This window comes from Ranitomeya imitator, chromosome 4 (genome assembly GCF_032444005.1).
Source record: "Ranitomeya imitator isolate aRanImi1 chromosome 4, aRanImi1.pri, whole genome shotgun sequence".
Taxonomy (NCBI): Eukaryota; Metazoa; Chordata; class Amphibia; order Anura; family Dendrobatidae; genus Ranitomeya; species Ranitomeya imitator.
In genome coordinates this window covers 149,730,846-149,752,580 of record NC_091285.1, presented here as the reverse complement: position 1 = coordinate 149,752,580, position 21,735 = coordinate 149,730,846, and the positions used below count along the sequence as shown (strand labels likewise).

Sequence of the window (21,735 nt, the reverse complement as noted above, 5' to 3'; positions counted from 1 at the left end):
CATTGGCTAGTGGCAGCTCTCTCGTACCACACAGAAAAAACGGACCAAGACGACACATGCAGAAAAATCGTGGGTTTCTTATGCAATCTTTTTCCTGTCAACACTCTACTGTACTAATGTATGCACATAATCATAGGTTGAATGCTTAATAAAAATACTCGAAAAATTGCACAAATTCACCCTTTACAGTCTAATGACCATAGTCAATGGCAATCAGATTCATTTTCTTACCTCCAACAAATAGTTCTATTCCTCCAGCAGCCTTAATTTTTTCTTCAAATAAATTACATTCAGTCTGAAGATCTGGAGCGTTTCCATCCAAGATGTGAGTATTCTCGGGAATTATATCAATGTGCTTAAATAAGTTATTCCACATAAAGGAATGATAGCTTTCAGGATGTTCCCTGGGTAATCCTATAAGGTCAAAGCAAAAAAATTATATTCACATAGTCCCACACATGTACAGTGTATATATTCCACATTTTTCAAAATGTGGAAAAAAGCCAAATAAATTTTATGCAAATTAAAAGCAGCTTTTTACGGTACCAGCAAAAGCAATGAGATTTCAGAAATCTCACACACACACACACACACACACACACACGAAGCACTAACGTGTTATCCGAGCATGATCGGGTGCTACCCGAGTGTCTTCGGCGTGCTCAAAATACTTTGAGCATTCCGAAGACACTCGGCTACCATACGCGCATGCTTGGGTAACACCTTATACGAGCATATTCGCTCATAACTACTGCACACATTTGTTTGTTTTTTCCCCGACTAATAGAAAACTACTGTTTGTTTTTTTAAAACTGTAGCATGTCAATTTCAGTGTTTTTTCACCCATAGAAAACAATGAGCACATACAAAAAAGTAGCAAAAACGTTGCCATCAGTTCTTGCAGCGTTCTTAATTAAAAAAAAAAAAAATCCCACCATGTACAGCAGCATGTGACCTTTATTTCCAGGTCACCACCTGACAGCACCATGGAGGACGTCCTTCTTATCCATAGTGGGACAGGAAACCACGAGAGTTTAAAAAGGACCCTCCCCCTTCCACCCTTCAGTGTTTTTCCGGTCCCACTGTGGATGGGAACAACGAGAGATTCTTCAGTCTATCCCGTGCAGAGAGTGAGAATCGGGGGGGCTCAGCCTCTCCCTTCCCGCTGAAAGTTTCTGCTAAGCTGACACCCGAGTATGAGGTCCCTCAGCACTAACCGGTGTAGCGCTCCTCCTGGTTTAGGGTCGCTTCCCCCTGGGGGGGGGTGGGAGGGCTCTCGACCCTCGACGCAAGATCCTGATGTACCTGCAAATAGCGCCTCTGCTGGGTAAGAGACCTTAGCATGCGGGTCTGGGGGATGATGCCGCAGTACATCTCGGAGCTGAGGACTGGCGTGGCTGCAGTGCATTTCCGCATCGTGCTCCTGCTCAGGTCACTTCTAGTTCACGGGCTGTCGCGCGTCACCTCCGGGTTGCGGCCGGCAGCAGGGGTCAGCGTCTCCTACTCCATGAGCATTGGGAGCAGGGATATGGCGGCAACAAAATAAAAAGGTATGTGTGGGCCGGGGGGTCTTATCCAGCAACATGGAGGATAATGCAAAGCCCGAGATGCAGGAGGCCCAGACACATGTGAGTTCCAGACAGAAGCCTGCTCCCTCAGAATCTTGGCATATAGCCCCATGGGATATTTATTTCTACATATATATTATGTATTTTAGGCATCTGTGGCTAAGAAACCCGGGAAGTGCAGGAAGTGTCCCATTTGTGCCATAAAACTTCAGGACTCCTTGCCGTATTGTGGGAGAAGAACAGGCCTCTCTGATGTCAAATATGAGGGCCATTGTCAGAGAGGAGGTGCAGGCCTCGATATCTGGCATCGCTTTTCCCCAGCCCATCCAATCTGACCCCCAGGATCCACAGAGATCCAATTCTTCTGTCTTTTCTGGATCTGTCATCCGAGGACAGCTCTTTTGAATCCGATCTGGAGGAAGAGGAGTTAAGCAGAGATCCTCCAGAGAGAGGGGAAAAAAAAAATATCTGTTTTCGTCTAATAATATAGAGGAACTCTTGGGAGCAGTTAGACAAACTATGCAAATTGAAGAACCTGGGTCTACCCAGTCAGTTCAAGATAAAATGTTTGGGGGACTGCGTTCTCAGACCTCAAAGTTTTTCCTGTTAATGCCCATATTCATTCTATGATTTTAGAAGAATGGGAAGAAGCGGAAAGGAGATGATCAATTCCTAAAGACTTTAGGCTCCGCCTCCCTTTCAATCACGAAGAAGTCAAGGACTGGGGGGACATCCCAAAAATTGTCATTCCTCTTGCAAAGGTCTCTAAGAGAACCGCCATTCCATTCGAGGACTCCTCTAACTTAAAGGAGCCAATAGACCGTATGGCGGATGGGCCTGGGAAAGCTCAGCGGCGGTAATCCGCACTAAATATAGCGGCAACATCTGTGGCGCGGGCTATGCATTTGTGGGTAGAGGACTTGAAAGATCGGTTGTCAGCTAGAGCCCCTAGTGAAACCATTATTAAAGCAATTCCTCTATTAAAACTAGCAACTGGTTTTTTAGCAGATGCTACTGCAGAGTCGGTTAGGTTTATAGCTAGGGGCCAGTCTATCAAATGCAGCCAGAAGAGCCATATGGCTAAAAAACTGGTCTGGCAATGTCCATTCTAAAAACAAAACTATGCCCCATCCCTTTTTTTTTTTTTTTTTTTTTTTTTTTTTTTTTTTAGGGGGGTAGGGTCTTCGGACCCATCCTTGATATTCTGGAAAAAGCTTCGGATGAAAAAAAAAGGGGTTTCCAGAGGAAAAACGTAGGATATACCAGCCCTTTCGCAGGCCCTATTATGGTCAGAGACCAGACTACAGGGGTAAGGGAAAACAAGGGAGATGGAGCTATCAAAAAGGGGGAGAAAATAGGAACAAAAATAGGGAATCAGGTCCCTCGACTTCCAGATCAGACTACCGAAAGAAATGACGCCAACAGAATAGGAGGGCGGTTGTTAAACTTTCGGTTAGAGTGGGGAAAAATTACCAGAAATCCTTGGGTTCTCCAGGTTCTATCTCGGGGGTACCAAATAGAATTCAACTCCCTTCCCCCAGAAAATTTTTTTGTGTTTAACGTCCATCTTTCTTCAGTCTCCCCTATGTGGTTGAACATCCAGGATCTTCTGCGAATGGCAGCAATATCCCAGATTCCTCATCGGAAGATAAGAAGAGGTCATTACTCGGCCTCTTCTCTATAAAAAAGCCCTCTGGCGAATCCAGAACTATAATAAACTTAAAACCCCTAAGCAGATGGCTACAATACAAGAGGTTCAAAATGGAATCCATTCGCTCGACAATTCCCCTCTTAGGAAGCAATGTGGTAATGTGCACTCTGGATTTAAAAAGAGTGCATATTATCACGTACCAATCTGTACAGATCACCAAAAGTACCTCAGATTTGCTGTGGAAAAGAGGGAAGAGTCTACCATTACCAGTTTCGCTGCCTCCCTTCGGGTTGGCATCAGCACCCAGAGTTTTTACAAAACTCGTCGTAGAAATAGTGGCTTATCTGAGAAATTGAGACATCACGATAATACCCTATCTAGATGATTTCCTAATAGTGGCAGACTCCATAGGGCAGCTCAAGATTGATTGTCAGTTGGTGATCTCCACTCTGCAGAAATTAGGTTGGGTGGTGAACTGGTCAAAGTCAGACCTCGCACCCAAATCAAGGATAAAAGTTCTAGGAGTTATCCTACACTCAAATGTCAGACATTCTTTTCTTCTGGATGAGAAAAGGACCGATATAAGAAGAATTAGCCATTTTTCAAGAAGCAGAGTCTCCATCAGGGATGCAATGAAGATTCTCGGGTTGATGACGGCCTGCATCCCTTGTGTCAGCTGGAGTCAATTTCATTCCCGTCAGTTACAGAGAGCAATTCTCGCCTCCTGGGACAGAAGACAGACCTCTCTGGACAAGGAGTTCCGTCTATCCCATCAGGTCAGACGATCCTTACACTGGTGGACGGTTCCCAGAAATCTCCAGATAGGCTTTCCGTGGATCCAGTCTCCAGCGGTTACGGTGACCACAGATGCAAGCCAGCAGGGTTGGGGTGGTTAGGTCCTCGGAAGATACTTTCAAGGTCAATGGAATTCAGAAGACAGGGACAATTCCTTGAATCACCGAGAACTACACGCAATCTGGAAGGTCCTCTCTTCAGCACAAGTTCTGCTAATGAACAAACACCCGAAGATTTTTTTTCGGACAACACGACAACGGTAGCCTTCCTTTGGCATCAGGGTGGTCCAAGACATCCGAGGTTACAACAGCTGGCGGATCGAATCTTCAGTTGGGCGGAGAAATCTGTTCTCTCAATTTCAGTGGTACATCTGGAGGGTTCAAAGAACCAGGTGGCGGATTTTCTGAACAGAAGGAAGCTGTCAGCCACAGAGTGGGAGCTGAACAGTGAGGTTTTCAGCAACCTCTGGGGAACACCAGAGGTAGACTTATTCGCTGTCAGACGGGACGCGGAAGTCAGGACTGAACCCTTGGGAAAGACCGGTGGCAGTGGACGTGCTCTCCCAATCATGGAGCAGGGATCTCTTATATGCTTTCCCCCCCTCTTGCACCGATTCCCAGAATCCTCAGGAAGATATGCGAGGACAGAGCTCAAATCATTCTGGTGGTTCCGTTCTGGCCCAAGAGGAGCTGGTTCCCTTTACTAAGAAAATTGGCTGTAGAAGAAACTCTTCTCCTTCCGAAAAGAAGGGACCTACTTCTACAGGGCCCGATTCTTCATCCAGACAGCCTCCAGTTGGCGGCTTGGATCCTGAACGGCAGATCCTGAAGGCAAAGGGTCTATCAGAAGAAGTCATCTCCATCCTCCAAGCAAGTAGGAACCGGTAACTTCTGAAATTAATTTAGAAATTTGAAAGAGGTTCTGCAGTTTCTGTGGAGACATGATGATTGATCTTGATCACCCTAACATTCCAAAAATCCTTGATTTTTTGCAGTAGGGTTTTAAAAAAGGTCTTAAACCAAGCACTCAGAGTTCAAGCTGCGGCCCTTAGTGTATTTTATGATTCTTCCCTGGCCTGCCACCCCTGGATAGCTAGATTTTCCAGGGCAGTTCTGAGGCTAAGACCCTTGATCAGGAGAACCATCCCTCCTTGGGATCTTAACCTGGTCCTTAATGAATTGTGTAAAAATCCTTTTGACCTAGCTGAGGATATAGACATTGCTAATCTCTCCCTCAAAGCAGCGTTCCTAGTGGCGGTTACTTCAGCCAAGAGACTGGGAGAACTCCAGGCCCTGTCCATTCAAAATCCCTATTTACAGATATTTGATGATAGGCTAGTCTTAAGACTTGACCCAGGCTTTCTTCCTAAGGTGGTCTCAGATTCAAATATGAATCAGGAGGTAGTGCTTCCATCATTTTGTCTGTTTCCCAAAAACCAGAAAGAAAGATTTTATCATAACTTGGATGTTAGGGAGACAGTACTGAAGTACTTGGAGGCAACTAGGTCCTGGAGACGGGATACTAATCTATTTGTTCTCTTTAGAGACCCTAATAAGGGGAAAAAAAGCTTCAAAATCTACCATTGCAAGATGGATTAGATCCACCATTAGCCTAGCATATGAGGCACAGGGTAAGAGTCCCCCAGACAGTCTAGAAGCTCATTCATCTAGGGCGGTAGCCGCTTCATGGGCAGAAAAAGGGGGTGCTTCGGCAGAACAGATCTGTAGGGCTGCATCCTGGTCTAAGCTCAGTACCTTTTCTAAGCATTACAAACTAGATGTAGTGTCTTCTCAGCTAGCCCTCGGCAGGAAGGTGCTTCATGCAGTAGTCCCGCCCTAGGACCAGAAGTTTACTTTGGTACTTCTCCATGGTGCTGTCAGGTGGTGACCTGAAAAATGGTAATTAGACATACCAGTAATTGTATTTCCATGAATCCATCCTGACAGCACTGTTAGTTCCCTCCCTATTTCAAATACGCTACATACTTATGTGAAGTAACATTTGTATAATGATTGTTATATTCAAATAAAATTCTTTTTTGCATCCACCCAGAGATGTTACTTTGGAAAATCACTGAAGGGTGGAAGGGGGAGGGTCCATTTAAAATCTCGTGGTTTCCTGTCCCACTATGGATAAGAAGGACGTCCTCCATGGTGCTGTCAGGATGGATTCCTGGAAATACAATTACCGGTAAGTCTAATTACAGTTTTTTTTTATTTTTCCACACGTTTAAACCAAAATGTCTTGATCTCCTCACCCGATAATGGCAGTTAGGATTAGCACAGTTTACAAATTAGCGATATGCCTTAAAGTAAGCAAAGCCTGACCAATTAATGCCCGAGCAATGTGTGAAAGTAATCAATGTTTGACGTACTCGATGCACTGTAAATGTAAACTATGGCTGACCAATTCAACTCCCCCCACACTGTTTTTTAGTTTTGCAATTGTGTATTTTTTCATAATCTCATTTTTTTTTTTAAATCCAAAAATAGCCACTTTTTTTCAGGCCTAAAAATCTTTTTCCACTAAATAATTTGATCAGATTGCTCTTTTATCCATAAAGGTTTTATGGTGTCACATATGCCTTACATTGGTGGCCTAACACCTTGCATTGTTTATGGTTGTACGGTGGAAGCAAAGCTGAACTTTGGGATACTGAAAAAAAAGCAGAAAAATCTGCTTACTCTCCACAGCTTTTTTACTGCCAGAAGATCAGGTTTTGGCTGCAGAAAAAAGCAACAAAAAAAGCAATGTGTAATCTAGACTAATACAGTTTCGACCCCTCTAAAAAAAAAAAAAAAAGTTACCGTATATACTCGTGTACAAGCAGAGTTTTTCAGCACTTTTTTTTGTGTTGAAAAACGCCCTCCTCGGCTTATAGAAGAGTCAATTGTCCCAGAAAGCCGGTGGGGAGGTGGGAGCAGCGGGCTTACAGAGGCAGGAGATGGCTGTGGCTAAAGCCTGTGCAGCTTGTAATAGCACAAAGTGACACCCGCAACCGCCGGCTTCCAGCACACATCCTACTCACCTTCCTGCACGCCCTCGCTGCATCTCCTTCGTTCCTGCGCCAGCAGCTCTTGTGCTGAGCAATCACGTGGACCCGATCATAAAGGTAATGAATATGCACGCATCTGTGACACCCCAGGGTCCTGGTTGTCACAGTAGCATTGCTTTCCTCACAGGGAGAGTGATGTTATGCTTGGAAGAAATGGAAGATTCCTTTTAACAGGTAATTAGCACATACAAACACCGTTCTGACTCCAGGCCAGAAGGGGGAGCTCCACACCCGACTTCAGGGGAGCTGCTCTCTCTGGTCGGGAGGAGTTAGTTGCTGGGCAGTTAGGAAGAGTTAGACAGTTGGTGCCAGATAGACAGGAGCAGTCTGAGGCAGAAGGACGGCTGAGGGGCCGTACAGCCTGACGTGCTGTAGCCCTTAGATAGCGAGATACAGAAGGAAGAACAGCTTGTAGCAAACATGCCGGAGAGCGAAGCACAGGAGAGTGACAACAGGGGAGAATAGCGGCATCTGAGCTACCTCCCAGATAGAGCACAGATACCGGTTGTGTCATACTCTAGGACAGTGGTCCCCAACTCCAGGCCTCGAGGGCCGCCAACAGTGCAGGTTTTCAGGATTTCCTTAGTATTGCACAGGGGTTGGAATCATCACCTGTGCAGATGATCACATTACCACCGATGCAATACTAAAGAAATCCTGAAAACCTGCACTGTTGGCGGCCCTCGAGGCCTGGAGTTGGGGACCCCTGCTCTAGGAGAACAGCAGAAAGAGGTAGGACAGCTAACTACATGTAACTTGTCCACCCTAACACCCAGTAGACACAGTGACAGAGCCCGGGTCGTGATAGAGACCCTGTAAAAAGACTCGAGTCACCTGTCATACGGGTTTGTGTCCTACTTCAACAAAGGACAGAGAAAACAGAGGACCTTGCTAAGAAGCCATACGCAGTAAGGGACTACAATACCACCACGCTAAGAGGAAAGCTTTTAACTCCACCTGGTAAAACTGAACTAAACTCGCTTCCAAGCCGGCCGGACCCTGCCTGTACCTGTGATCTGGTGCCCTGGACTGTGGCTGCCTGCTTCCATCAGTAAACCAGGTAAAAAGACTGCACAACTGCATCCTTTCTTCTTTACTGCACCACTCACCATCTTCCATCTTTTCACCGGGAGCTCTGGGGACCTACTTCACCTGTGGGAAGTTATACCATCTGGCTGCAATAACATCACCCCAGAGGAGCCCTTTAAGCAGCGTTAGTCACCTCTGACCGAATACCATAGGTGATGTCACGAACTTTCTTTAATTAAAAAACCCTTTTAAAGACTATCCCTTTAACCTGGGCACCCAGGGCCACAGACCGGGTCGCCGTGACACATCCCTTTAAGTAACGGACCCGGTACAGAGTACCCCACGGCCCTGGCAGTTGTTCCACAACTCTACATCCATAGGCGTGGAGTGAATATTCAATTACCTTAATGAGCTGGCCCACGTGATCACTCAGCACAGAAGAGCTGCTGGTGCCAAAACGAGATGCTCCGAGGGCGTGCAGGAAGGAGAGTAGTTTTTTATTTTTTATTTATTTATTTTATAATAGGAACCATGCAGACAAGGATAGGGGATAAAGGAGCCATGCATACAAGGACAGGGACCGGGAAGCCATGCATACAAGGATAGGGATGAGGGGACAATGCATGCCCGGCTTAAACTCGAGTCAATAAGTTTACCCAGTTTTTTGTGGCAAAATTAGGTGCCTCGGCTTATACTCGAGTATATATGGTATATATTAGTTGAAGGGGTTTTCTTACAGACACTTATCACCTAGCCTATTGGTGATACAGGTCTATTAGGTTGAGTGCAGGTCTCTCCTGGGAACTCAATTACATTAGCAAGGGAAAAAAAAAATTTATACGGACGATAAGTGAGGGAAAAATAAAAAATTGTCCCACTTTTCTGGATTAAACTGACCTTTTATTCCTTTATATGCTTGTGAATGTAGCTACCCTCAGACGATTGCTGCCAGTACAAGCTGACAACTTCCCTTTAGAGGAATCTGTCAGGACCTTTATTTTAACCAAACCAAATACATGGCCTTGCAGATCATAGAAATAAAAGATCATGCAAATATTAGGAATTATATATACCTGGATGTACTGGAGAAAAACAAAATTCAGTCCTTGTAAAAGGTATTTTGCTAAATTAATCATTACAGAATTTAAGCTATTTAGATTACAATTAAAAAAAAAAAAAAAGCATAAAAAAGGTAGTGTCTATCCAAACCTAAGTTAAATGCTGAACTTCAGTCCCAATTAATGATGTATTGTTGCTGCGGACTATGGCTTCTATGTGATGCAATATTTGTTTTAAGGTTATTAGGATTTTTACGTTTGGCAGCATGCACTGCTTAGCATTAAGACAGTATCCAGAAAGAATTACAGAGAACATTGTCCTTTACATCCTGTTCCATATCTTGTTCTCCAGGCTATTGTTTTTGCCAGCTTTTCAGGTATTAAAGAGACCATAAGGTCAGAAAAATTTAAAGTACGGTATTTAAATTAGGATTTTAAAATAAACATTTTGTTTAAGAATTGTGTGTGCATTTTTATGTAATTATCCATATAACTAAAAGATTGACATACCGTTTCACACTACTCACTGGAACAATCACAACAGGCTGACAATTCATGTATTTGGGGCTGGGAGAGGGCTTTTTTTTTTTGCTTGCAAAGCTGAAGTTTTTAATCGATACCATTTTGAGATAAACAATATTTTGATCACTTGATACTGCAATGTTGCAGTAACACAACAAAAAGCGTAATTCTGGCATTTTGATTTGTATTACACTATTTTCTGATCGGATTAATTTGTTTTATATTTTGATAGCTTGGTATCTCTGCTTTCAGAAACGCCCAAACGTGTATTTTTAAAAGTGTGAAAAAAATATATTCAAATTTTATTTATTTTTTTGTCCACACTTTACGTACTTCAATAGTCTCCTTAGGAGACTTGAAGCTGCGATCTTCTAATCGCATATGCTACACATAACCACAAGGCGGTGCTCATAGCAGATCGACAATGACAACCATGGGGAGGGTCTCCCGCAGACACCGGTTGTTCTCAACCCATCACCGCACCGTAATCATGTTACATAGGCGGAGTTAGTATGAGCGCAAAGTAAATGCCACTCCGTGCCGGAGCCTGCATCAAAGGGAATGACAACATATGTTGTGAAGAGGTTAAAAATGGTTATGGGCTTTGCTAATGTGAGATTAGAAAACTGATACCCAAACTGCCAAAAGGTAGAATGGAAATGTGCATATAATTTCCATCGTTAATACAGTAGACTTTATAAAAAAAAAAAAAAACAGATAAAAATGTAAGACTCACCAACATATTCATCCATATTGAATGTTTTAACATACTTGAAAGAAAGATCTCCATTTTTATGGTATTCAATAAGCTTTTTGTAGCATTCCAGTGGTGTGCTTCCTGCAATATTTCAAGGATGAGAACCCATAGAAAATCAAAGGCTCAAAGACTTACTAAAACCTACCATACAATTGCATGAAATATGGAAACATTACACAGTACCATTAACTAAATCCACTATATGTGACTTAAATGGACAGCTCTCCGTTGTAGTTAAAAGTTTGGGATCTTCAGCGGTAGACTCCCCATTATTACATTACCCATATACCCTACGTGGCATATGGAGAAGACATCGTAAACCATTATAATACTTTGTATTAGGTTTGTGGGAGAATGTGAGACTTCAATCTGTGTATTTATCATAAAAAAAGACTTCAAACTGGCCAATTGCTAAATCTCAAAAAGGAATGAACTGCATCTTACCTGTAGGAAGGCCTAATGTAAAATACTTCTCAGCACTTGGGTTGAAATGTATGATGCGATTTCTGATGTACTTGGCTGCCCACTCACTAGCCTGGTCATAGTCATCCAAAATGATGAGTTTCATATTTACCTAAAAAAAAATAAAAAAAATACAAAGAACGAGTCAAATGTAAGCAACACATCTGCCGTACAATAATTAAATAATTTTCAGTTCAATGGTGATGTATCTGGAAGTATTTTTGAAGGCAGCTTTCAGAAAGTGTGATTCTACTTTCAACACCACAAATGTACAAGGCAGGTTGCTCAACTTTGTAACATTTTAAAACTAATCTAAAAAATTAGCTTATGCATTTCACCCTTAAGCGCACATGGTTAAGATGGTTAAACCCCCCTCCCACCAAAAATGTTGGGTATTGTGGCCTCATCATTGAAGCAGGCCTGCGCTGGATTTACAGGTATGTATGCCTCACATAATAAATTCTGAAAGTGTATGAACCCCTTTTAGGTACATCTACATGAGGCATAAGTTCATCAGAAAAACAAAAAGTCTGCCACCAACTATAAGGGTATGTTGCCTTTAGGAAAAGGGTATCCTTGCCTGAGGAGGTGGTGATGGCGAACTCAGTCGAGGGGTTCAAGAGAGGCCTGGATGTCTTCCTGGAGCAGAACAATATTGTATCATACAATTATTAGGTTCTGTAGAAGGACGTAGATCTGGGGATTTATTATGATGGAATATAGGCTGAACTGGATGGACAAATGTCTTTTTTCGGCCTTACTAACTATGTTACTATGTTACTATGTTACTATGTTACTATGTTCACACGTTCCTGATTTCCATCCTTTTTTTTTCAGGACTGTTTTTTAAAAAACTGCAGCTCTTGGCAGAAAACGCAGGTCCTTTTTTTGGTCCTTTTTTTGTCCTTTTTTGATGCGTTTTTTGATCCTTTTTTGGATCCTTTTTTTATGCAGTTTTCTATGCAGAGTCTGTGTGTTTTCTAGGAAGTTTTTTAGGGTTAAAATGGCTGAAAATACCCTAACCCTACCCCTAACCCTACCCCTATCCCTAACCCTACACCTACCCCTATCCCTAAACCTAACCCTAACCTAACCTTAGTGGAAAAAAAACAAAATCTTAATTTGTTTTTTTATTGTTCCTACCTATGGGGGTGACAAAGGGGGGGGGGGGTGTCATTTACTATGTTTTTTTATTTTGATCACTGAGATATAATCTATCTCAGTGATCAAAATGCACTTTGGAACGAATCTGCCGGCCGGCAGATTCGGCGGGCGCACTGCGCATGCGCCCGCCATTTTGCAAGATGGCGGCGCCAGGGAGAAGATGGCCGGACGGACACCGGGACGCCGGGTAAGTATAAGGGGGGGAGATTAGGGCACGGGGGGGGCATCGGAGCACTGGGGGGGGGGCATCGGAGCACGGGGCGGTGGGATTGGAGCACGGGGGGGCGGGATCGGAGCACGGGGGGGCAGCCACACTCCGCCCACGCACTTCCGCCCGCTTCCCCGCACTTCCTGCTGCAGCGGTTCTGCACCACAAACCGCAGTAAAACCCGCAGATATTTTTTTCATCTGCGGGTTTTACTGCGGGTTTGACCTCACAATGGAGGTCAATGGGTGCAGAACCGCTGCGGCTCCGAAAAAAGAAGTGACATGGTACTTCTTTTTTCCCGCAGCTATTCAGCGCGGCTTTTTTTTTTATTTTCCGCATTGTGGGCACAGCAGTTCCTGTTTTCCATAGGGTACAATGTAATGTACCCTGCATGGAAAACAGCTGCGGACCCGCAGCGGGAAAGTCGCGGCAATTCCGCATGAAAAAAAGGATCGTGTGAACATGGCCTTAAAGGGCAAAATCCAGAATACAAATCTGCATCATAAGTGAGTAAACAAAATGTGGCCAATTTTGAATTTAACCCCTTTACCCCCACGTTAATGACTGGGCCAATTTTTACAATTCTGACCACTGTCCCTTTATGAGGTTATAACTCTGGAACGCTTCAACGGATCTTGGCGATTCGGACATTGTTTTCTCGTGACATATTGTACTTCATGATAGTGGTAAAATTTCTTCGATATAACTTGCATTTATTTGTGAAAAAAAATGGAAATTTGGCAAAAATTTTGAAAATTTTGCAATTTTCCAAATTTGTATTTTTATGAACAAACAGTGCCACTAAGGTGCTAGTGCTGACACATACAAAAACAGAAACGAACAACCCATAAAATATCTCACTGCCTCGGATCGCTCCAAAGGGCCACAAAAATGGTCACCATTCGGAGACAAAAGAACCTATCCCGACACTAGAAGCGTACCTCATGTCACATAGGAGGAAAACCCCCCCTGCTAATAACATCAAATGAATAGTAGTGATAACAGACTACCCCGTGCCCATCGGGGATCACACACTATGAAGCAGTGAGTGTAATGGGGGGTGCCTTTCACTAAGGTGCTCTATAGGGGATATAAAGTACAGTATAGGTAGATCATGAAATGGCAGTTTGCAAACGCGATATGCTAAATGTACTAAACATAAAAGAACATACCCTTACATGACATAGGTATTATGTGGACTAAGTATCTCCCAGCCGGAGGCCAGACAACAGATAACACCGTTTTCCACTGAGGGAACCTCTCAAGGTGTGTGTCTAATATGCCACCTAATGGGATAAAGTCCTATGTCCACCAATTAAACATGTACTCATCTGCTTATTCTGATGACCATCACAGTCTTTCTGCAGAGATGGATTGAGCCGGACCCTTTAGCGTTTTTTCAAACATCCGCCTTATGGTATCCTGCTTGAAATATGCCTCCCGACGCGTTTCTTCCTGAATTGATTCATCAGGGGATTATGGCATAACGGTGAGCAATCGCTAGTTTACTTACTTCATGCCGGCCCTTATAACAGAAAGTAACCGGCATTCCTGGTCGCGCACTTCTGGACGCCAGGGCTCCTACTTCCGGTCTAAGAGAGCGCGCACCCCAACAGCGGCGCGCGCTCGCGGGACCGGCTTTGCGTAACCCATACAGCATTTGGATTTGGGTATGTCAGAGCGCATGCACCAAACTATGCCGCGCACAGTTTCCCCAGTAACCGGGACGCTCAAAGCCGACTGGCATCGCGTCATTTCCGTTACCTTATCGTTCCTAAATCCTCACACATAGGGAATCTGTGCCGTATTCTTTAGAACAGAGGCGCACATACTCGGTTACCAGTGCTGGTGAACCGTTCACGCCGCGCTGCCTCCCATTACAAAGCGGGTAGAAAATACCCTAAAGCCAAAGAAATAGGTATGTGCGGGTAGAAAAAACTATCCCTAGAAAAAAGGAGGGGGAGGTTTGTACTTACATAGAAGGCCTAAAAAGATATATCAGACAGAACCCAGACCCAAAAATAAAATAAAAATTCTGAAAAAGGGGTGACACGGCGGACCCTCTAAGGAGGAAAAGATAGAAAAAGGGGTGAAACTACCCAGAGCCCTAAGGTGCCCTCTCTATCCTGATCCCTACCTCACGCGGAGGTTGGCACCCTAAACCTGCGCAGTGGCATATGAGAGACTCGAGACAAACCCCACTAGGATGTATCATGACCAATTAAGAGCCTTGGTAATGGAGGCCTTTGGTAAGAAATTGATAGATGCTAATGAGATGGAGTTTTTGATACCTGTGCACCCTGTGGTATCGACTTTTTATTGTCTACCAAAAATACATAAAGGCACCAACCCCCTGAAAGGGAGACCCATTGTCTCGGGGATTGGTAGCCTTACCCAAAATCTAGGACTGTATGTGGATCGCATTCTGCGTCCCTTTGTAGTTTCTTTGAGTTCTTACACCCGTGACACGGCGGACCTTCTTTTGAAACTTGAAAGTGTGGTGCTTGATGCAGATATGTTGTTGTGCTCTATAGACGTGGAGGCACTTTACTCTTCCATCCCACACAGCAAAGGTATTATGGCTGTGGAGCATTTCTTGAATACAAGAGGGCTACAGTTTCGCAGACATAATGAGTTTGTGGTGAAGGCCCTAGAATTTTGTCTGACAAAGAATTATTTTCTTTTTGATGGCACATACTTCCACCAGCTCAGGGGTACTGCGATGGGGAGCCCTTGTGCCCCCTCGTATGCAAATTTGCTCCTGGGCTGGTGGGAGGAGAACATCGTCTTCAGTGAAACATCGACTACAGAGGACAGCATCGTCATGTGGCTGCGGTACATAGACGATGTTTTTGTCATCTGGAGAGGCAGTGAGGAGAGCTTTGTTTCCTTTGTGGGAGGCCTTAACCATAACGATTTGGGGTTACATTTTACCTATGAGGTAGACCGAACCAGATTACCATTCTTGGACGTCTTGATCGAAAAAGGGAGTGACGGTCAACTAATTACGAGTACATATAGAAAACCGACATCATCCAACTCCCTCCTACGGTGGGAATCAAACCATCCCGCTCCCCTCAGGAAAGGTATCCCTAAGGGACAGTACCTACGGGTCCGAAGAAACTGCTCTGAGCCCTCCACGTATCGTAAACAAGCGGATGACCTCAGAGCACGTTTCCAAGAACGAGGATACCCGGATAGGGTTTTAAGGGACGCCTATAGTGCATCTTTAACAAAACAGAGGACAGACCTCTTAACATCTACCCCTAAAAAAGAAGAGGATAAGCATCTGAGATTGATCACTAGGTACACAAATGGGGCTACAAATTTAAGGGAAATCCTAAAAAAACACTGGCCAATCCTCCAGATGGACGATGATCTAAAAGACATTCTCACTCCGGCCCCACAGATTACTTTTAGAAAAGGCCGCTCGATTAAAGACAGGGTGGTCCATAGCCATTTTACTTCCCCCCTCCCTCAAGTGAACTCCACATGGTTGGGGGAGAGAATGAAAGGTTGCTATAGATGTGGCAGTTGTAAATACTGTGGAGCGTTGTGCCAAGGAAAGGTGTTTACCAGTAATGTGACGGGAAAAATCTTTCACATTAACCATTTCATTAATTGCAAGACCAAAGGTGTAATCTACAAGATGACTTGTGAATGTGGTGTGGAGTATATCGGAAAGACAAGTAGAGAGCTGAGAAGGAGGGTGGGTGAACACCATAGGGACACCATAAAGGGCAGAGATACCCCTGTGGCTAACCACATCAACAGGGTACACCAAGGCAATCTGAAGGCTGTCAGGTTCATGGGGATAGATAGAATATATCAGCCCCAAAGAGGTGGTGATTGGGACAAGAACATTTTGCAAAGGGAAAGCAAATGGATATTTCGACTAAAGACTACAACACCACATGGTCTTAATGACCAACTAAGCTTTTCTTCCTTCCTATAGAAACAGGGTGTACTAGGGCTAATCTCTCTAGGGACAGCCGCCGTCGAGTGGGGGCGCCACTGCGCAGGTTTAGGGTGCCAACCTCCGCGTGAGGTAGGGATCAGGATAGAGAGGGCACCTTAGGGCTCTGGGTAGTTTCACCCCTTTTTCTATCTTTTCCTCCTTAGAGGGTCCGCCGTGTCACCCCTTTTTCAGAATTTTTATTTTATTTTTGGGTCTGGGTTCCGTCTGATATATCTTTTTAGGCCTTCTATGTAAGTACAAACCTCCCCCTCCTTTTTTCTAGGGATAGTTTTTTCTACCCGCACATACCTATTTCTTTGGCTTTAGGGTATTTTCTACCCGCTTTGTAATGGGAGGCAGCGCGGCGTGAACGGTTCACCAGCATTGGTAACCGAGTATGTGCGCCTCTGTTCTAAAGAATACGGCACAGATTCCCTATGTGTGAGGATTTAGGAACGATAAGGTAACGGAAATGACGCGATGCCAGTCGGCTTTGAGCATCCCGGTTACTGGGGAAACTGTGCGCGGCATAGTTTGGTGCATGCGCTCTGACATACCCAAATCCAAATGCTGTATGGGTTACGCAAAGCCGGTCCCGCGAGCGCGCGCCGCTGTTGGGGTGCGCGCTCTCTTAGACCGGAAGTAGGAGCCCTGGCGTCCGGAAGTGCGCGACCAGGAATGCCGGTTACTTTCTGTTATAAGGGCCGGCATGAAGTAAGTAAACTAGCGATTGCTCACCGTTATGCCATAATCCCCTGATGAATCAATTCAGGAAGAAACGCGTCGGGAGGCATATTTCAAGCAGGATACCATAAGGCGGATGTTTGAAAAAACGCTAAAGGGTCCGGCTCAATCCATCTCTGCAGAAAGACTGTGATGGTCATCAGAATAAGCAGATGAGTACATGTTTAATTGGTGGACATAGGACTTTATCCCATTAGGTGGCATATTAGACACACACCTTGAGAGGTTCCCTCAGTGGAAAACGGTGTTATCTGTTGTCTGGCCTCCGGCTGGGAGATACTTAGTCCACATAATACCTATGTCATGTAAGGGTATGTTCTTTTATGTTTAGTACATTTAGCATATCGCGTTTGCAAACTGCCATTTCATGATCTACCTATACTGTACTTTATATCCCCTATAGAGCACCTTAGTGAAAGGCACCCCCCATTACACTCACTGCTTCATAGTGTGTGATCCCCGATGGGCACGGGGTAGTCTGTTATCACTACTATTCATTTGATGTTATTAGCAGGGGGGGGTTTCCTCCTATGTGACATGAGGTACGCTTCTAGTGTCGGGATAGGTTCTTTTGTCTCCGAATGGTGACCATTTTTGTGGCCCTTTGGAGTGATCCGAGGCAGTGAGATATTTTATGGGTTGTTCGTTTCTGTTTTTGTATGTGTCAGCACTAGCACCTTAGTGGCACTGTTTGTTTATACCACTTTTTATCTAGTAACAGAGTAAAAGTTACGTTTTAACGTTTCATTTTTTCAAAAACCTGCTTATCTTAGTACTTGTTTCTTTGGTTTTTGATCCATTTGTTCTAAGCCAGGCTAGTTTAAGTTGTATTTTTATGCCCTTAAATCACAGAGATATGTCATGTACCAAACTGCACCCCCCTCAAGGTGCTCAGAACCACATTCAAGAAATTTATTAACCCTTCAGGTGTTTTACAGGAATTTTTGGAATGTTTAAAAAAAAAAAAAATTAAAACATTTAACTTTTTTCACAAAAAATTTACTTCAGCTCCAATTTGTTTTATTTTCCTAAGGGTAAGAGAAGAAATTGGACCCCAAAAGTTGTTGTACAATTTGTCCTGAGTACGCCGATACCCCATATGTGGGGGTAAACCACTGTTTGGGCACAAGGGAGAGCTCGGAAGGGAAGGAGCGCCGTTTGACTTTTCAAAGCAAAATTGACAGGAATTGAGATGGGACGCCATGTTGCGTTTGGAGAGCCCCTGATGTGCCTAAACATTGAAACCCCCCCACAAGTGACACCATTTTGGAAAGTAGACCCCCTAAGGAACTTATCTAGCTGTGTTTTGACAGCTTTGAAACCCCAAGCATTTCACTACAGTTTATAATGCAGAGCCGTGAAAATAAAAATGTATTTTTTTCCCCACAAAAATGTTTTTTTTTAGACCCCCAAATTTTTATTTTTCCCAAGGGTAACAAGAGAAATTGGACCCCAATAGTTGTTAAATTTGTCCCGAGTATGCTGATACCCCATATGTTGGGGTAAACCCCTGTTTGGGCGCACGGGAGAGCTCGGAAGGGAAGGAGCACTGTTTTACTTTTTCAAAGCAGAATTGGCTGGAATTGAGATTGGACGCCATGTCGCGTTTGGAGAGCCCTGATGTGCCTAAACAGTGGAAACCCCCAATTATAACTGAAACCCTAATCCAAACACACCCCTAACCCTAACCACACCCCTAACCCTGACACTCCTAACCCTAATCCCAACCGTAAATGTAGCCGTAACCCTAGCCCGAAAATGGAAATAAATACATTTTTACAAATGTTTTATGTTTCCCTAAGGGGGTGATGAAGGGGTGTTTGATTTACTTTTATAGCGGGTTTTCTAGCGGATTTTTATGATTGGCAGCCGTTACACACTAAAAGACGCTTTTTATTGCAAAAAAATATTTTTTGCGTTACTACATTTTAAGACCCATAATTTTTCCATATTTTGGTCCACAGAGTCATGTGAGGTCTTGTTTTTTGCAGGACGAGTTGACGTTTTTATTGGTAACATTTTCGGGCACGTGACATTTTTTGATCGCTTTTTATTCCGATTTTTGTGAGGCAGAATGACCAAAAACCAGCTATTCATGAATTTCTTTTAGGGGGGGGAGTTTATGCCGTTCCGCGTTTGGTAAAATGGATAAAGAAGTTTTATTCTTCGGGTCAGTACGATTACAGCGATACCTCATTTATATCATTTTTTTGGCGCTTTTATACGATAAAAACTATTTCATAGAAAAAATAATTATTTTTGCATCGCTTTATTCTGAGGACTATAACTTTTTTATTTTTTTGCTGATGATGCTGTATCGCAGCTCGTTTTTTACGGGACAAGATGACGCTTAACCCTAACCGGAAAATGGAAATAAATATTTTTTTAATTTTTTAATTTTTCCCTAACTATGGGGGTGATGAAGGGGGTTTGATGTACTTTTATTGCGGGTTTTTTAGCAGATTTTTATGATTGGCAGCTGTCACACACTGAAAGACGCTTTTTATTGCAAAAATTATTTTTTGCGTTACCACATTTACATCACATTTACCCTGGTTACCAGGGGACCGGCATCGTTGGCTCGCTGGAGAGCTGTCTGTGTGACAGCTCTCCAGCGACCACACAGCGATACTGCAGCGATCGGGATCGTTGTCTGGATCGCTGCAGCGTCGCTTAATGTGAAGGTACCTTTACAGTTATCATATGGCTGGCATTCATAGGAGACCATGATTTTTGCTGTACACAGCAGTACTGTAGTATTGTTGTGTATGGTACAAGCGATCAGATGATCACAGGTTCAAGTACCTAAGGGACTAACAAATACAAAAAGAAAATGAGGGGGAGAATATAAAGGTTCGAATTACCCCTCTTTTATCTATCCTAAATTAATTTTAAAAAGTCACAAATTAACCCAATCGGTAAATGGTGTATTAAGAAAAAAATCTAGACACCAGAATTACCATTTTCCAGACTCCGCAACACTGCAAACAAAATGCAATAAGGGTAGATCAAAATATATCAACCCCCCCCCCCCCCAAATGGTAGACATCTACCCCCCCCCCCCCCCAAAAAAAAAAAGCAACATACTCGCAATTTTACACGGATTAGACAAGAATGGGTTGCAACAGTAAGGTTGCTCAGGAGCTGATATCCAACTGCCAGGGCAAATTGCAGAAATCTTGAAAAATAAGGGTTAGCTCTGTAAGTCTTTTTGCATGAACTTGATGTATTTGTCAATTGTTTAAAAACTTATACTATGCTTAGAATTTTACATCAGTAACCATAGAAACATCAGATTAAATGTCCTAAAAACACAGAGGCCGCAAACTTTGTGAAAAGCAAAATTGTTGTAAGTCAACTTTTGGCCACAATTGTGTGAGCATGACCTCATTACAGACAGGAGTACAGAAGTGAGTGCTCTGTGCTGCACCTAGCCTAGATGGCTTGATTGAAGTGGGCACAGTGGGATTATAACACTACTTTCTACTGTCTGCAAGATTAACATCCTTTCAAATAGAATTACAAGAACTAGACTGACTTGCTTTTATTTAGAAAGAAAATTCAGAATTGACAGGATCCCTTTGTCAAAGCATCTATTGGGAGTGGTGGGTCTAAAACCCTGTTTACGTGAGCTGGACAATGCATGCCTTCTCTGTAACAAGCTTCAAGGCAACTAATAGAAACTTTTAGACTAAAACATAATATTCTGAAATGTATCTTTTTGGAAGTTCAAACATAAAACTATTGTTAGAACTTTATACAGAAAATTAATGTGATTCATTTTTAAGATGGATGCGACCTTTTAAAGGTCACGACTCATAGTCAGGTAGATTGTCTGTGCTGTATGTTAAAATGGCATAAAAAAAAATTTGCAATTTGGCTAATGACCTAGATGAAGGGATATAGGGGACTCCAAGCTATGAATCTGCTGTTTTCATTCATTGTATTTGTCAACAGCGGTTGACTGAGGCACACTGCAGCCACCACTGGGAGGCGGTGAGCTTACTCTTAAAACCTATAAAACTATAATATTGTTCCTGCTGACTTCTCATACTTAAAGGGAACCTGTCACCAGAAAAAAAACACTGCAGGTTAGTAGCATCACTAATCTGTCCGGCGCTTGCACTTAGCCGAACGCTGCGGGGAGAATATTCACTTTTATTTCTCCCCTACCTGGCAACATTCAGGTTGCAGTCACCACTATTGAGAATACAGGTCAGAGGCTAAAACCACCCCTCTGACCGACTTTGGCTCTGCATTGGGGCCGGTGGACAGTCGTGCAGGGACTGCTGTTCCAGCTGCTTCTGTATACTTAGAGCGGTGACTGCATTGGCTCTCTCCCAGTGACTGAAACCCGAGCGCTGCCTGGGAAAAATTAAGTTCATTTTCTCCCAGCAGCGTTTAGCTATGTATGGGCCTTGGACAGGTTAATCACTCCCCCAAATCTGCAGGTTAATAGCGTTTTTATGGTGACCGGTTTCTTATAAAATATGTGCATGATTCTTGCTGGCTGTGCACAAGGTATTTATGATTACTTGAGTTATTGATTGGGGAATTAATCATTGACTTTCTGGCATAAAGTCATGGGAAGACTAGAGTTGCCCCAAATTAATCAAATATGCATTAAGTATTACAAGACTTGCACCTCCTAAATTTGTGATTTTTTACACAAGCTAGCTTTGAAAACAAAAACGGATGTTGAAAATGCCAGTCATAATGAACTCCATCCTGACAGTGTACAAATCTGTTTAGTTGGGACAGAAC

At 43.5% G+C, this 21,735-nt stretch overlaps 1 protein-coding gene across 4 annotated transcripts in view; it reads right to left on the bottom strand.

Moving 5' to 3' along the window:
* The window catches only part of GNPDA1 (glucosamine-6-phosphate deaminase 1), a 94,524-nt gene that overhangs the window by 33,938 nt on the left and 38,851 nt on the right, over nucleotides 1–21,735 (bottom strand). For all 4 annotated transcript variants that reach the window (XM_069764042.1, XM_069764043.1, XM_069764044.1 and 1 more), the window contains exons 2-4: nucleotides 10,880–11,009; nucleotides 10,415–10,516; nucleotides 232–414 (exon numbers count right to left, since the gene is read on the bottom strand). In XM_069764042.1, the coding sequence (XP_069620143.1) occupies nucleotides 232–414; nucleotides 10,415–10,516; nucleotides 10,880–11,003 (409 nt within the window). In that variant the 5' untranslated portion in view covers nucleotides 11,004–11,009. The remainder of the gene's footprint in view (nucleotides 1–231; nucleotides 415–10,414; nucleotides 10,517–10,879; nucleotides 11,010–21,735) is intronic.